The sequence below is a fragment of the Capra hircus genome, chromosome 7, assembly GCF_001704415.2.
Source record: "Capra hircus breed San Clemente chromosome 7, ASM170441v1, whole genome shotgun sequence".
Classification (NCBI taxonomy): Eukaryota; Metazoa; Chordata; class Mammalia; order Artiodactyla; family Bovidae; genus Capra; species Capra hircus.
In genome coordinates, this window is record NC_030814.1 from 91,438,530 (window position 1) to 91,452,595 (window position 14,066).

General features: G+C 59.9%; 1 protein-coding gene across 1 annotated transcript in view; it reads left to right on the forward strand.

Moving 5' to 3' along the window:
• KDM4B (lysine demethylase 4B) overlaps positions 1-13,183 on the forward strand; it is a 118,671-nt gene extending 105,488 nt beyond the window's left edge. Inside the window, exons 16-25 of the mRNA XM_018050893.1 lie at positions 1,233-1,455; positions 2,975-3,051; positions 4,945-4,990; positions 5,150-5,227; positions 5,383-5,426; positions 8,946-9,131; positions 9,209-9,373; positions 9,683-9,802; positions 10,235-10,327; positions 11,304-13,183. Of these exons, the coding sequence (XP_017906382.1) occupies positions 1,233-1,455; positions 2,975-3,051; positions 4,945-4,990; positions 5,150-5,227; positions 5,383-5,426; positions 8,946-9,131; positions 9,209-9,373; positions 9,683-9,802; positions 10,235-10,327; positions 11,304-11,480 (1,209 nt within the window). The 3' untranslated portion in view covers positions 11,481-13,183. The remainder of the gene's footprint in view (positions 1-1,232; positions 1,456-2,974; positions 3,052-4,944; positions 4,991-5,149; positions 5,228-5,382; positions 5,427-8,945; positions 9,132-9,208; positions 9,374-9,682; positions 9,803-10,234; positions 10,328-11,303) is intronic.

Consider the following 14,066-nt stretch of genomic DNA (forward strand, 5'->3'; position numbering starts at 1 on the left):
TTGCTCCTGCCCTCTGTTTATCAGCCCTGGAGGACAGAATCAGATCTCACTTGCTTTGTGATCCCCAACTCCTAGCCTAGTGTCAGATGTTTTCCATGCATTAGCTGGGCTGACCGAGGTCTGTGCACCATGCTGGGGTGGCATGCCTGTCTCCCGGGCCCTGCTGCTCTGAGCGGCTGGGACCTGCTATCCCTAAGCGATTCAACACCTGGTAGTGGAAACAAGTAAGATGTGCCATCCGGACATCTTTGCCAGGCGTAACCTCCTCGGTGCTGCTGGCATCTGTGCTGGGAACGTCTGCTTAAGAGGCGCATCTCCTTAATTCCAGTGGCTAAGTGAAGCATCATGCCTGAACTTAATCATGCCCACGGTGCTGGCGGGCCTCCACGGCCACAGCCCTTAGTATCAGGGCCAGGCTCTGCCCGTCCTGCGTCATGGGAAGAGCTATGGCTGGACGTTGTGCCTGTTTGGAAACTAGCCAGTCCCCTCATCCAAGGTGGACCCCCCCTACAGGCACATACAGTGCATGAGACCAGTGGTCCTGGTGACCGCTTCCCTTCTGCTCGAGCTGGGCAGAGTCCTCCCCTCACTCTGGGGGTGCCGGGGAGGCTCATCTGGGAGCCCCACCATCCTGTGACAGGCCCAGTGTTGCTGGATTTTTCATCACAGACTCTTCATCTGATTGGATCTGGGGGGCTTGGGGGACTGGGGTACAGCGGTCATGGCGTGCAAGTCATAAGTATAGATACACAGGTAACATGGCATCAGGTGATGGTCAGGACCACGAGGCCGACAGTGGGCAAAGGCTTGGGGGCTGCTGGTCGCGTGAGCGAGAGATGAGCACCCCAGATGGTGGGAACTGCACATGCAAAGGCCCTGGGGCAGGACCCAGCCTGGCATTTGGGGTGTTGGGGAGGGGCAGCGAGGAGGCCCCTGTGGCTGGAGCAGAGCAAGCCCAGGGCAGTGGGGGCAAGCCAGTCAAGGACTGTGGGGTGGCGTCTGTGCTGGGTCTGGATGTAACTCTTGTGGGAGAGTTTGTGGGTGGGTGGGACACGATCTGACTCTCTAGAGGAGGATCTCTCAGGGGGCTTCTGAAGCAGGGCTGGGGTCTGGGAGGGTGTCAGGGAGAACTTGTGGTGGGGCAGCTGCAGGTGTCCCAGTAGGGTAAGCTAGGGCTGGAGGTCCCGCCTGCCCTAGGGTGGGCTCTCTGCTGAAGGCGTCCGTTCCTGTAGTCCCTGCAGACTGAGAAGGAGGCTCCCCAGGCTGCCCTCGGGGAGGGCCCGTCGGCCATCCCACCTTCCAGAAGCAGCCAGAAGACGCGGCCGCTGATCCCCGAGATGTGTTTCACGGCCAGCGGGGAGAACACGGAGCCGCTCCCCGCCAACTCCTACATCGGCGACGACGGGACCAGCCCGCTGATCGCCTGCGCCAAGTGCTGTCTGCAGGTCCATGCCAGTGAGTGCTGGGCCAACACCTGGGGGGCTGCAGGTGGGCAGAGTGTCTGCGGGGCAGGGCCGCCCCTGCCTTGGCTGCTGCTTCCAGCATATAGAAGGACCTGGTGTCGTGGCATCAGGGTCTCCATCCTTGGGGGGCAGACGTCCTGCTGCCCCCAGTCAAGGTAGGCCTGCCCGACACCTCCTTCTGGAAGGTTCCACCGTGGCCTGCCCTCCCCTCCCAGGCCTGGGGGGCAGCAGATCGGGTCCCCATCAGGGTCTGTGACGCTTTTAAATGCTGTGCCTTGGGGCTGAGGCTGGAATTGATGGTAAAGCTGAGATTCTGCAGAGGTCCAGGAATCTGATTTATCTCTCCCATCGGTGATCCCCCCCCTCCTCTCCCCCAAATCCTGAAAGCCCAACCTACCAGAGATAGGAAGATGGATGTCTGTTCCCTTCTTGGGTGGATGGGGGTGGCGAACATCAGATTGTGGTTCAGGATGGCGAGAAAGCTTCCTGGAGATGGTTAATTTTGGTGTGGCCTGTGGGGGAAGCTGGCCATACATCTCTGGCGCCTTGCCCCTGCCAAGGCCTGCCTGGAGCTGGCTCTGTCTCCTGGCTGGGGTCTGGCTCTGAGACACGCTCCCTGGGTGTTGGGGGCGGGGAGCGGGTGGCAGCAGCGGAGCCCACCACCCTGCTTCCCTCGAGGGGCCCCGCCCAGCTACATCAGTGGAGAGAAGGCTTAGGAGACAAGGCTCAGCACAGGCGTCTCCTTTGGGACCTGGCACTAGACAGAGGGGGAGCCCGCACCTCCTCCAGGAGCTGAGACCACACCCCTGGGTCCAGCCTCGTCTGAGGGCCCAGGGGACAGAGTGGGGGCCTCTTGGGTACCTTGCTGGCCCTCGGGCTCAGTGAGGACACAGAGCCCCCTTCCTGCTGTCCTGCTCTCTCCTGGAGTTTCCCTGGGGACCCCTTGGTACTGCTTGACAGCCCCTTGAGACTTCAGAGCCCATTTGGTGGGCAACAAGCCCCAGCTGCTTGAGGGTCCCTGCAGTATTACTGGGTGGCAGCGCCGATGAGGCGGGGCCCTGGGGCATGGCCCTCCACCCCTCCTCCATTCCCCCTCCCCATCTGTGAACCCAGCCACATCCCACAGCCAACTCCCTGGGTAATTACAGGGCCTCTCACTGCTTTCAGAAGCAATGGTTCTGAACTCTGGACTCCCAAGGCCCACTTTTCATCTTATGCAACGTCTGGGTCCCCTTGCTGTGCTCTCAGCTCCTCCCAGACTGGGGTAGGGGGCAAGGGCCAGGCTGAGCCTCCGACCCGGAGGAGCTCTGGCGGCAGAGTCGGGGCGGGGAGCCTGCTGTCCTTCCCCATCCCTTTCCAGACTTTCTCGGGCTCTGTGTGCAATGGTCCGGATTGAGGCCGAGCAGGTGGTGAGCGCAGTTACTGCATCCGGAACCCCCCGCCCTCCCCCCACTGGCCTTTGATGGCCTGCCCGCAGCCATGACGACAGACTCGCTTGCCCTGTCTTCTAGGTTGCTACGGCATCCGCCCGGAGCTGGTCAACGAGGGCTGGACGTGTTCCCGGTGCACGGCCCACGCCTGGACTGCGGTAACTCGCCCCTGCAGCTGGGGTGGTGCTCTGAAAGCCAGCGCGGCCTGTGGGGGAGCCGGGCCTGGGCCCCGGGCTCGCCCGATCCCGCGGGGAGACCTTGGGCTGGCTGCCTCACCTCCTTGGGTCTCGGGTGGAGCCCATCGCTTCGGTGGCCGCTAGTGTGAAATGTAAGGACCGCTGGCGGGGGCCGGAGCAGATTCCGCAGAGGATGACATCCGGTCTTCTGGAGAGGTTCAGCAGTCATCCGTGGCCTGCCTCCTCCTCAGGCCATTGTTGTCGCGGGTGCATCAGAGTATGGGTCCATAGGCGTCTGTGGGAGCCTTTTAAAATGTATGCTTCTTGGTGCTTGCTTGCGGCGTGCTGCGTTGAAATTGGGACTTCCGTTGTTAGGGCTTCTGTCAGAGGGTTCCAGGAAATCTGATTTTATCTCTCCATCGGTGATCCCCCCCTCCTCTCCCCAAATCCTGAAAGCCCAACCTACCAGAGATAGGAAGATGGATGTCTGTTCCCTTCTTGGGTGGATGGGGGTGGCGAACATCAGATTGTGGTTCAGGATGGCGAGAAAGCTTCCTGGAGATGGTTAATTTTGGTGTGGCCTGTGGGGGAAGCTGGCCATACATCTCTGGCGCCTTGCCCCTGCCAAGGCCTGCCTGGAGCTGGCTCTGTCTCCTGGCTGGGGTCTGGCTCTGAGACACGCTCCCTGGGTGTTGGGGCGGGGGAGCGGGTGGCAGCAGCGGAGCCCACCACCCTGCTTCCCTCGAGGGGCCCCGCCCAGCTACATCAGTGGAGAGAAGGCTTAGGAGACAAGGCTCAGCACAGGCGTCTCCTTTGGGACCTGGCACTAGACAGAGGGGGAGCCCGCACCTCCTCCAGGAGCTGAGACCACACCCCTGGGTCCAGCCTCGTCTGAGGGCCCAGGGGACAGAGTGGGGGCCTCTTGGTACCTTGCTGGCCCTCGGCTCAGTGAGGACACAGAGCCCCTTCCTGCTGTCCTGCTCTCTCCTGGAGTTTCCCTGGGGACCCCTTGGTACTGCTTGACAGCCCCTTGAGACTTCAGAGCCCATTTGGTGGGCAACAAGCCCCAGCTGCTTGAGGTCCCTGCAGTATTACTGGTGCAGCGCCGATGAGGCGGGGCCCTGGGGCATGGCCCTCCACCCCTCCTCCATTCCCCCTCCCCATCTGTGAACCCAGCCACATCCCACAGCCAACTCCCTGGGTAATTACAGGGCCTCTCACTGCTTTCAGAAGCAATGGTTCTGAACTCTGGACTCCCAAGGCCCACTTTTCATCTTATGCAACGTCTGGGTCCCCTTGCTGTGCTCTCAGCTCCTCCCAGACTGGGGTAGGGGCAAGGGCCAGGCTGAGCCTCCGACCCGGAGGAGCTCTGCGGCAGAGTCGGGGCGGGGAGCCTGCTGTCCTTCCCCATCCCTTTCCAGACTTTCTCGGCTCTGTGTGCAATGGTCCGGATTGAGGCCGAGCAGGTGGTGAGCGCAGTTACTGCATCCGGAACCCCCCGCCCTCCCCCCACTGGCCTTTGATGGCCTGCCCGCAGCCATGACGACAGACTCGCTTGCCCTGTCTTCTAGGTTGCTACGGCATCCGCCCGAGCTGGTCAACGAGGGCTGGACGTGTCCCGTGCACGGCCCACGCCTGGACTGCGGTAACTCGCCCCTGCAGCTGGGGTGGTGCTCTGAAAGCCAGCGCGGCCTGTGGGGGAGCCGGGCCTGGGCCCCGGGCTCGCCCGATCCCGCGGGGAGACCTTGGGCTGGCTGCCTCACCTCCTTGGGTCTCGGGTGGAGCCCATCGCTTCGTGCCTAGTGTGAGTAGGACCGCTGCGGCCGGCGATCCGCCCCCCCCCTGCCACCCCCAACGATTGTCTGGTCCCCGCAGGAGTGCTGCCTGTGCAACCTCCGGGGAGGCGCTCTGCAGATGACGAACGGAGTGGTGAAGGCCCTTCTAGGGACCTGAGCTACTCGGCAGGGACAGGACCAGCAGGAGTAGATGAGGTCCTGTCGGCTTGGCAGGCCCATGCCCACAGCTTTGATATGACCCTACAAGGGACGAGACCCACCTGTGACCCCTGACCCCTTCTGCTCCTCCCTCAGGTGGGTCCATGTGATCTGCGCCATCGCTGTGCCGGAAGTGCGGTTCCTGAATGTGATGGAGCGCGTCGGCCTGTCCAACCCCGGGGGCCTGCAGATGGGACCATCAGGCTGGCATATTCCGCGAAGCAGGTAGTGACCGGCTTGGAAGCATTGAGTCAGGACGACCCCGGAGACCCTTCTGTAGGTGGGCATGGACGCGCCACGTGGGCGGTCCGTGTGTGAGCCCCCCTGGACATCAGCGGCATTCCCGAGCAGCGGTGGAAGCTGGTAGGGGGCCCTTGAGTGCTGCCCCGAGGGTGGGGTAGCTGCCTCGGAGCCAGGAGGTGGTTTCAGTGTGGCCAGCAAGTTACTCTTTGAGTAGGCAGGGAGTGCCTCTCTGTGGCTCAATTTCCTGCTTTTTACACAGAAAAGCCACCGGCGCTCTGCCCAGTTCTTTCTTGCTTAACTTGTAATGGGCGACCAAATGGAATTTTAAGAACATAATAGGCAAGAAGATCTTCATCAGACGTAACTGAAAATTCACACACGTTAAATAGCAGCTGCCAGTTTCCCTTCCCTCAGCCCCAGAAACCACCTGTCCTCTCTGCTTCTGTAGGTCTGTCCTCGCTTCCTCTTGGACATGCAGATTTGCAGCAGGCGACTTGCTTATTTCACGGAGCATAACGTCCTCGGTGTGCACCTGTGTGGTTGCAGATGGCAGGGTTGCCTTCTTTCTCATGGCCGAGTAGCATTTCATTGTGTCTCTACACTGCGTCGTCTTCGTTTTCTCTCCGCGGATGCTTAGGTTGTTTCCAGGTCATGCCTGTTGTAAGCAGTGCTGCCGTGAACATGGGGGTGCAGGTATCTTTTCAAGACAGTGATTTTGTTTCCTTCAGCAAAAGATCCATGAGTGGAATTGCCGGATCATATGGTAGTTCTTTTTTAACTTTTTGAGGAACCACCGTACTGTGTTCCATAGCAGCTACGCCAATGTGGGTTCTGACCAGCAGTGTGTGAGGGTTCCCTTTTCTTTCTGTCCTCACCAATACGTGTTATCTCGTGTCTTCTGGATGGTGGCCGTTCTAAAGGTGGTTTTGATTTGCACTTCCCAGATAATTACTGATGTTGACATCTGCTTATGTACCTGTTGGCCATCTGTATGTTTTCTTAGAGAAATGTCTAGGCAAGTCCTTTGCCCATTTTTAAACTGGGCTTTTTTGCCTTTTTTGCTCCTCAGCTGTGGGAGCGCTGTCTCTGGCTCCTCTAAGGAGCATAGCCATCCTTGGGCAGGAGTGGTCTTGCAAGTTTCAAGTTCCTCCCGCTCTTGCTGATAATGTCTCCTCCCCACCCTCCCCCGATCTGGGGGAGCCTTCAGGGCAGTAAGCCGTAGTCAGTAAGCAAACACTGGCTTTCATTCTCAGCTCTGCTACCAGCCAGCTGTGTGACTCCAGACAGATTCCTTGATCTCTCTGTGCTCAGTCTTCTTCTCCATAAAATGGGGCTGCTAACAATCCCCTGCATGGGGAGCATGAGCTGGACCACAAAGGGAAGTGCACCAGCGCCTACTCCCAGGTCATCACCTATGAGTCTGCAGGGTGGCCTTGTGGGGAACATGTAGGGAGTGGGATGTGTCTTACAGCCCCCAGGAGATGGGTCATTGGCCAGGGGTACAGACAGCATCCTGGCTGTTCTTGCCTGGTTTATTTCCCAGCTGCCTGGGACAGGGCCTGGGTACAGAGGCTCCTCCAGGCCTCCAGCAGGCAGGAGGCAGAGAAACAGGGCTGTAATTGGTGAGCCTGGTGAGGAGGCCCAAGTGAAGGCTCAGAGGCACCACCCTGGAGCTCCTAGGTGCAGGGCCTCCGGGCAGGGCAGAGTGCGTGGCTGGTGGGAGCCATGTGGCAGGGGAAGGGGCCTGGTCAGGAAACGTGGAGCTCAGGCCAGTGCCAGCCCCGCCGGTCAGGATGCGTATTAGGAAGTCGCTGCAGCGGCAGTGATTTCTCCAGGATCGCGGGCGGCAGAGGCCTCATTATTCAGGTGGAGTGATGGTGCGGTGTGCGGCGCCAGATAGATCCTGCCTCCCAGACGCTTTATGGATCATCTGACATTTCCAGCTTGCAGCCTCTTCATTACCGGCACTTGTAACGATGAATTAAAAATCCTTTTACACGAGGCTCGCTTGTACTGCCTAATGGAGCCTCACAAGGAAGCTGGCAGTTAACTCCTGCTTGTCCGGCCGCCTGCCTGCCTTCCCAGGGGCACATGCCAGCCGCAGGCCTGGGGACGGTCATGCCTGGCCATCCACCCATCCTTCCGTCCCCAGGATTCTCTGGCCGCTGACCCTGGTGAGTAGCGGCTGCCCCAGCCGGCTGGTAGCTTGAGCCTGCTGCCCATCCCCTCACCAGCCCGGATCAGCTTAGGGGGCAGTAGAAGTGAGGCTGTCAGGGCAGGCGCTCAGACCAGCTCTGCCCTTCTCCTCAGCTCTGCCTTGAGGTGTCACATCTTGATGGAAGGGAAGGTGGATGTGTTTGCCAAAATTGGCAGGAAGGCCAGGGGCGGCAGGGAATGGCTTGATGGGGGAAAGGCCTGAGACATAGGACTGTGCCTCGCGGCCTCTGTGGCTGATGGCGCAGCAGCTGCGACCCTCAGCCTCCTCCCACGGCCCATCCTGCACCATCCCCCAACCCCCCATCTCCTGCCCCCACCTCACAGCCTCCAGTGAGGGAGATCCGGACAGGACTCAGCCTGAGGTCATGGCCGGGCAGCCGGCCCCATGGGGGCCTGGCCCACTTTCCTCATGCTGTGGAAACTCAGAGCGGCGAGCTGCCCACCGGCCGGGCTTCTCCCGGGCCTTGGCTGTGGGGTCTCTGCCTCCTGGTGCGGAGCCCAGTTCTCAAGGGCCATGTCATGTGTCTCCCCTCCCCCCCACAGGCCAGCGGGAGAATCAGGGATCGACAGTGTAACAATGAGATCTCATTGCCACCGACCGGCACGGGGCTGCACTCCTGCAGCGCCCTTGCTGTGGGGCTTCTCTGGCTTTTGAACGTGGTTTACAGAGCCATAAAGGCCGGCTTATTAAACGCCCGGAGTCATCGGCAGGTGGCTGCTGAGTGGCGGCAGGGTGTGGGCATGGGCACAGTGTCGATGGCTTGGGAGCTGACACCCAGCAGGGCAGGTCGCCAGGCGGGTGTTCCCACAGTGTGGGCCCCCTGCCCCTCCTTATGAAGGGCCACACTGCAGTGTTTTTCATTCAAAATTAAGATAAAATCTCCCATTTCAGTGGCTTTAACTCCATTCACAGATTTAGGTAACCATCATCTCTAGCTAGTTCTAGAACATTCCATCGCTGCAGAAAGACCGGCCCCCCTGATTGGGTGACTGCCAACCCCCCGCCAGCCCCTGGAAACCCCTGACCCCACTGCCTGTCTCTGTGGATTGGCCTGTTCTGGACGTTTCCCATCAGTGGAGTCACACCGGCTTTCTGTGTCTGCTTCTCTCGCTGAGCGTGCTGTTTTCAGGGTCCCTCCACGTGGTAGCAGGGTGCCTGCTCAGGCAGCTCTGTGGAGGGGCTGGTGGAAAAGAGGTCTAGAGGTGCTCCTGGGGGCCAGCTGCAGGCTGAGTTGGTGGGCCTGGGGTGGTCAAGACGCTCCCAGGATGACCCCTCCATGGGGCCAGGCCCCTGCACTCCAGCTTCGGGTTTCAAAGTCACTCCCAGGAGACAGACCTAGGGGCCCAGCAGGGCAGGGGCTCCCAGCGCCAGGGGGCAGAGGTGCCAGCCGGAGCCCTGTTCCCACTGCCGTGCCCCCACAGAAGTGTGTGTACTGCCGGAAGCGGATGAAGAAAGTGTCGGGCGCCTGCATCCAGTGCTCCTGCGAGCATTGCTCCACCTCCTTCCACGTGACCTGCGCCCATGCCGCCGGCGTCCTCATGGAGCCGGACGACTGGCCCTACGTCGTCTCCATCACCTGCTTCAAGCACAAGTCGGGGGCCCACAACGTGAGTGCCCGTCTGCCCCCCGGTCTGTTCCCCTGCCCCTCTGTCCCGCTGTGTGCTGACATCCCCTCCACCTGCAGGTCCAGGTGATGAGGGCCGTGTCCTTGGGCCAGGTGGTCATTACCAAGAACCGCAACGGGCTTTACTACCGGTGCCGCGTCATCGGCACCACCACGCAGACCTTCTATGAAGTGAACTTTGATGACGGGTCCTACAGCGACAACCTGTATCCGGAGAGCATCACTGTGAGCAGCGAGGGGCGGGGCAGGGGGCAGCGCAGGCGCAGGGCGGGCATTGCCCTTAGGACGCTGGGGGGTGGCCCGATTCCTCACGGGCATCTCCTGCTGGAGAGCTCTGCCTGCAGGAGGGCACACAGGGCAGGGTGGCAGCAGACGCTGGGCACCCGCCCGTAGCTCAGCCTGACAGTTTAAGCTGAGAGCACCACCTGCTTCTGGTTGGGACCTTTCTACTGAATGGGACCTTTCTTAGCCCAGGCCAGCGTGGTGACCAAGGCCAAGGGCACCCCTCACCCCGTCCCATCCTTCCCTCCACAGAGTAGAGACTGTGCCCGGTTGGGCCCGCCACCCGAGGGCGAGTTTGTGGAGCTCCGGTGGACTGACGGCAACCTCTACAGGGCCAAATTCATTTCCTCTGTGACCAGTCACATCTACCAGGTGAGGGGGTCCTGTTTGCCGGGTATGGGCTGGGGTGGGGCCCTCAGCAGGGTCCTTTGGGGACTGTGGAGCTAGCCTCTGAGGTCAGCGCAGGAGGGAAGGCAGGAAGGAGATGTCTTCTCGATTGTGTGTGTGTGTGGTAGAACATACTTAACGAAATTTACCACTTTCACCATTTTTTAAATGTACAATTCAGTGCCCCTGATTTTTTTTAAAAAATCAAGTTGATTGTGAGTTTTTTCTCATGATCGTGGAAGAAAAGTTATTGACGTGTGAAATCTTACAAGAAAATTCACCCCCTATCCCAGTGACAAAGACAATGACGGGTGACCCTGTGCTGTTTTCCCAGCGGTCGCCTGCAAGCCAACCGTGAGTGGGTGGGCACGGGGCTGGGCTGGGTGGGCCACTAGCTGAACTGCATCCCCTTGGCAGGTGGAGTTCGAGGATGGGTCCCAGCTGACGGTGAAGCGTGGTGATGTCTTCACCCTGGACGAAGAGCTCCCCAAGAGGGTCCGGTCCCGGCTGGTAAGTGGCCAGGAGTTGGGGCGGGGGTGGAGGCATGGCTGCCTTGGGGAGCAACCCGTCCAGGCGGCCTTGGCATCCCGCCTTGGCCTTTGCTGGTTTTGAGGCAGGAGGGGCAGTGGGAGAGTTGGCCCGGCCAGTAAGGAGGAGACAGCAGCACCCGAGCGTGGATCGCAGCTGCACGTTGGTGATGCAAAAGGGAATGAAAGAAGCTGGCCTTTTCTCATGACTTTTCGCCATCTTCTTTCTTTTGGGTTTAACCCAGAGGCAATCTTTTGAGAATCAGGGGCTGCGGCTGTGGGTGGAAGAGCCGAGTCAGAGCTGGGGGTCCCAGATGCGAGGTTCCTTAGGGGACGGATAGGAGCTGCTAGGCAGACCAACGGCCTGTGTACAACCTGGCCTTGCCGCCCAAGTTCTCTGGACGGCAGGGCTCCCACCCTGCTAGGGGGCCAGTGGCTGGGAGGCTAGGCCCCTCCTCTGCCTGCATGGAGGGGTCACTCGCAGGACAGGGTGGGGGTTCACGCAGAGGCAGGAGGGGCTGTCCCCAGCAGCCAAGGGCCATTGGCCTCCAGCAGGGCAGGCATTTGTTCCAGCCAGGCCCCCAAGCACAGCCTGCATTTCAGTCCATTCTGGCTGCTATGCCATACTGGACCACTTAAACAGTCTCGTAGGGTTCTGGAAGCTGGAAGCCCAAGATCAAGGCACGGGCAGGTTCAGGGTCTGGTGAGGGCAGACCCTGGTTTATGGCTAGCTGCCTTCTGTGTCCTCAGGTGGTGGCGAGAGAGAGGGCGCTCTCAGGGGTCCCTTGATAACGGCACTGATCCTGTTCTTGAGGGCCATTCTCTCATGACCTCTTCTTCCCTGACCCCATTGTGCTGTGCTGGGGCAGGGCTTCAGCATAGGACTGGACCTTGGGGGACACAGATCTCCACCCACAGTGCCCTTTCCACTAACCCCCACGCCATCTGCTCCCCTGTAGTCGGTCAGCACAGGGGCCCCGCAGGAGAGCGTCTTCTCCGGAGAGGAGGTGAAGGCCGCCAAGCGCCCTCGGGTGGGCACTCCTCGCGTCGCAGAGGACTCAGGGCGGAACCCGGACTACCCGGCCTTCATGGAGAGCCTGCTGCAGGCGCAGTGCTGGCCCGGAGCCCCCTACTAGGACCACCGGCTGCCCGTGAGCCCTCGGCCCAGCAAGGCAGGCGCGGCGGGCCCTGGCGTTTGCTTGCTGTGAATCCCTGTCCTCGCCTCCCAGCCCGAGAGGCTACCTCGGCGACAGGAGCGAGCAGGACGCCGCACGCGCCCCCGGACTCAGGGAGCAGGGCCAGGCGGGCTCTGGGGGGCCGGCGGGGGTGCGCACGCCACCCCCTTGACCCAGATTCGTAAACCACGTAAGCTCTTCTTCTCGTAAAAGGTGCTACTGCATTGCCTGCCTCCTGAGCAGCCGTGGAGATTGTGACTTCTGTACATACATCACCTTTGTGAGGTTCTTTCTATAAATACCTATTGTTTAAAAAAAAAAATGCAAGAAAAAAAGGAAAGAAAAGGAAAAATCACATCCCAAAGTTGTTTTCTAGATTTGTGGCTTTAAAAACAAAACGAAATGAAACAAAATGTCTTTTTTTCTCAGAACCCGGTGAGCTGCCCAAGATAAAAGCAGCTCAGCTTTTTGTTTGTCGTGTTTTCTGGTCTCACTTGCTGTGAGCGGTGGGGATGCGCTGTAGCAGCGGTGAGGCCTGGGGGCACTGGGAGGTGAGGGCAGGATGCCCCTGCCGGTGGTGCCAGGTCACTCACTCTCTCCCAGTCGTGAGATCGAGAAGGTCTGGGCAGCTGGCACCACGAGGCCAGCACCCAGCGGGAGGAGGCTGGCAGCTCCTCTGGTGGCCTCCCCCTTCTCTGCGTGGCCTTTTGCAAAATAAACGCTCTCTCTTCTGGTGGCTCCATCTTCTGCTTCTTCCCCTGGGAAGAACCATCTCCCAGCTGAGGCCGCAGGTGGGCGGCCCTCAGGGGTCTGGCTGCTGCTCACACGTGTGCAGGGGGTCTTCCCCAACCCCGAGGGCCTGGTACATCCTGTACAATCTCTGTGATGCGTGAATTTGTGTGTCTGGGAGAGAGAGCTCTCAAGAGGGAATCACGGCTTTCAGCTTGGAGGGAATCTGCCCCAGAAGGCTTATGGGCTGAATTTCCAGGCAGAAAAACATGTTCCTCATTCCAGGCTAGGGGAGGAATGGTGCTCCCCACCACATCTCAGCCACCCCATGGTCCCCTGCAGAGGAGTTGAAAGCGTCATTTGCTTGTATAAAGATTTTTTAAGTTTAAAAAAGAGGTTCTAACAGTTGCCAGGCCAGAGAGAACCAAGTAAGGAAAGTGGAGAGAAGCTCCCTTGGTGGGGGGAAGGGCAGGTGCCCTACAGGGGCGGGCGGGGCGGCGGGAGGTGCCGGGGAGTCAGCGGAATGTGGGGGTTCCCTCTGCATGCAGCAGGCCCCTGCCCCGGGGCGCTGTCCCTGTGTTCATATGTAGTTTGAAAATGCTATTTATATTGTAAAGAGAATAAAAAGAAGCAGGCAAACGCCCCTGTGGCTCCGGGTCGGGCAGGTGGGCCACCCCTGTGGCCAGGCCCTCTGGGTTCCACTCCATCCAAGGTGGGTTCCTGGACCACTCGTGCAGACAGGCAGTGGCGCAGCCAAGGGGGAGCGTGCTTTCCCTATGAAGGTGTATCTGTGTCTGTTTGTGAAAGCAAGAGACAAACCCCCCACCCACCCTGATTTTTTTCCACCTGAGGTTAAGGATGCGCTGTATTTCTGCCTAATTCCCCTGCCTCTAGGTTCATAATGAATTAAAGGCTCGTGAGCACTGCGAATTACAGCTCCAGGTGGCTGCAGCGTCTTCTTTTGTCTTCTCCTCTGAGTGGGTGCCAGGGAGGTGGGCAGCGGTCTCCAGGCTGGGGTGGGCTCTGGGTGTCCCCTCCAGGAGGGAACAGGCGTGGTTCCTCCCCAAAGGGTGGCACATGGCCTTGCCCCACGGCCTCTGCTTTCTGCCTCCAGGATGGAGGAAGTTTCCTTACAGAGCTAGACATCTGAAGCTTGTGTCCACACAGACGTCTGGCCCCCGAGGCTTTCGAGTCTCCCTGGGGCGAGGCCCTCTCCCCCCTGCCCTCCCAGCCTCTGCCCAGTTCTTGTGACACCTGAGCCAGGGGTCGTATTTTGTGGTGGGCAGCCATTGGGCATATGTGAGACAGCAGGGTCCACGTGGGGTGAGGCTGTCCCCCGCCAGTAGTCGTGAACGTGTTACTCATTCAGCCAGTACCCAGGATAGAGCAGTAGTTGTGACAGAAGTGGGAGAGGTGGACGGCATATAAGATGGGATGTCAGCTGGGATGTAAACAGTAGGAGGTCCTGAGGGAGATGAGAGGGTGAGGCATGGGGACATCTTGGGGCACAGCCAGTACAAAAGCCCTGGGGCAGCACCATGCCAGGATTTCGTCCCTTGCACAGCTTGTGGGATGTTAGTTCCCCAACCAGGAATCAAACCCGTGACTCCTGGCAATGGAAGCACCAAGTCTTAACCACTGGACCACCAGGGAAGTACCCATGCCTGGTATTTTGGAGGAACAGTTGAGTGGGACCATGTGACTACAGCAGAGCAAGGGGGAGGGAGGGAGGGGGAGAGAGGGAGGAGACGAGGGCAGGGAGGGGATGGGACAGGTCATGCAGGGCATTGTGGGCTGCAGGAAAGTCTGGGGCATTCA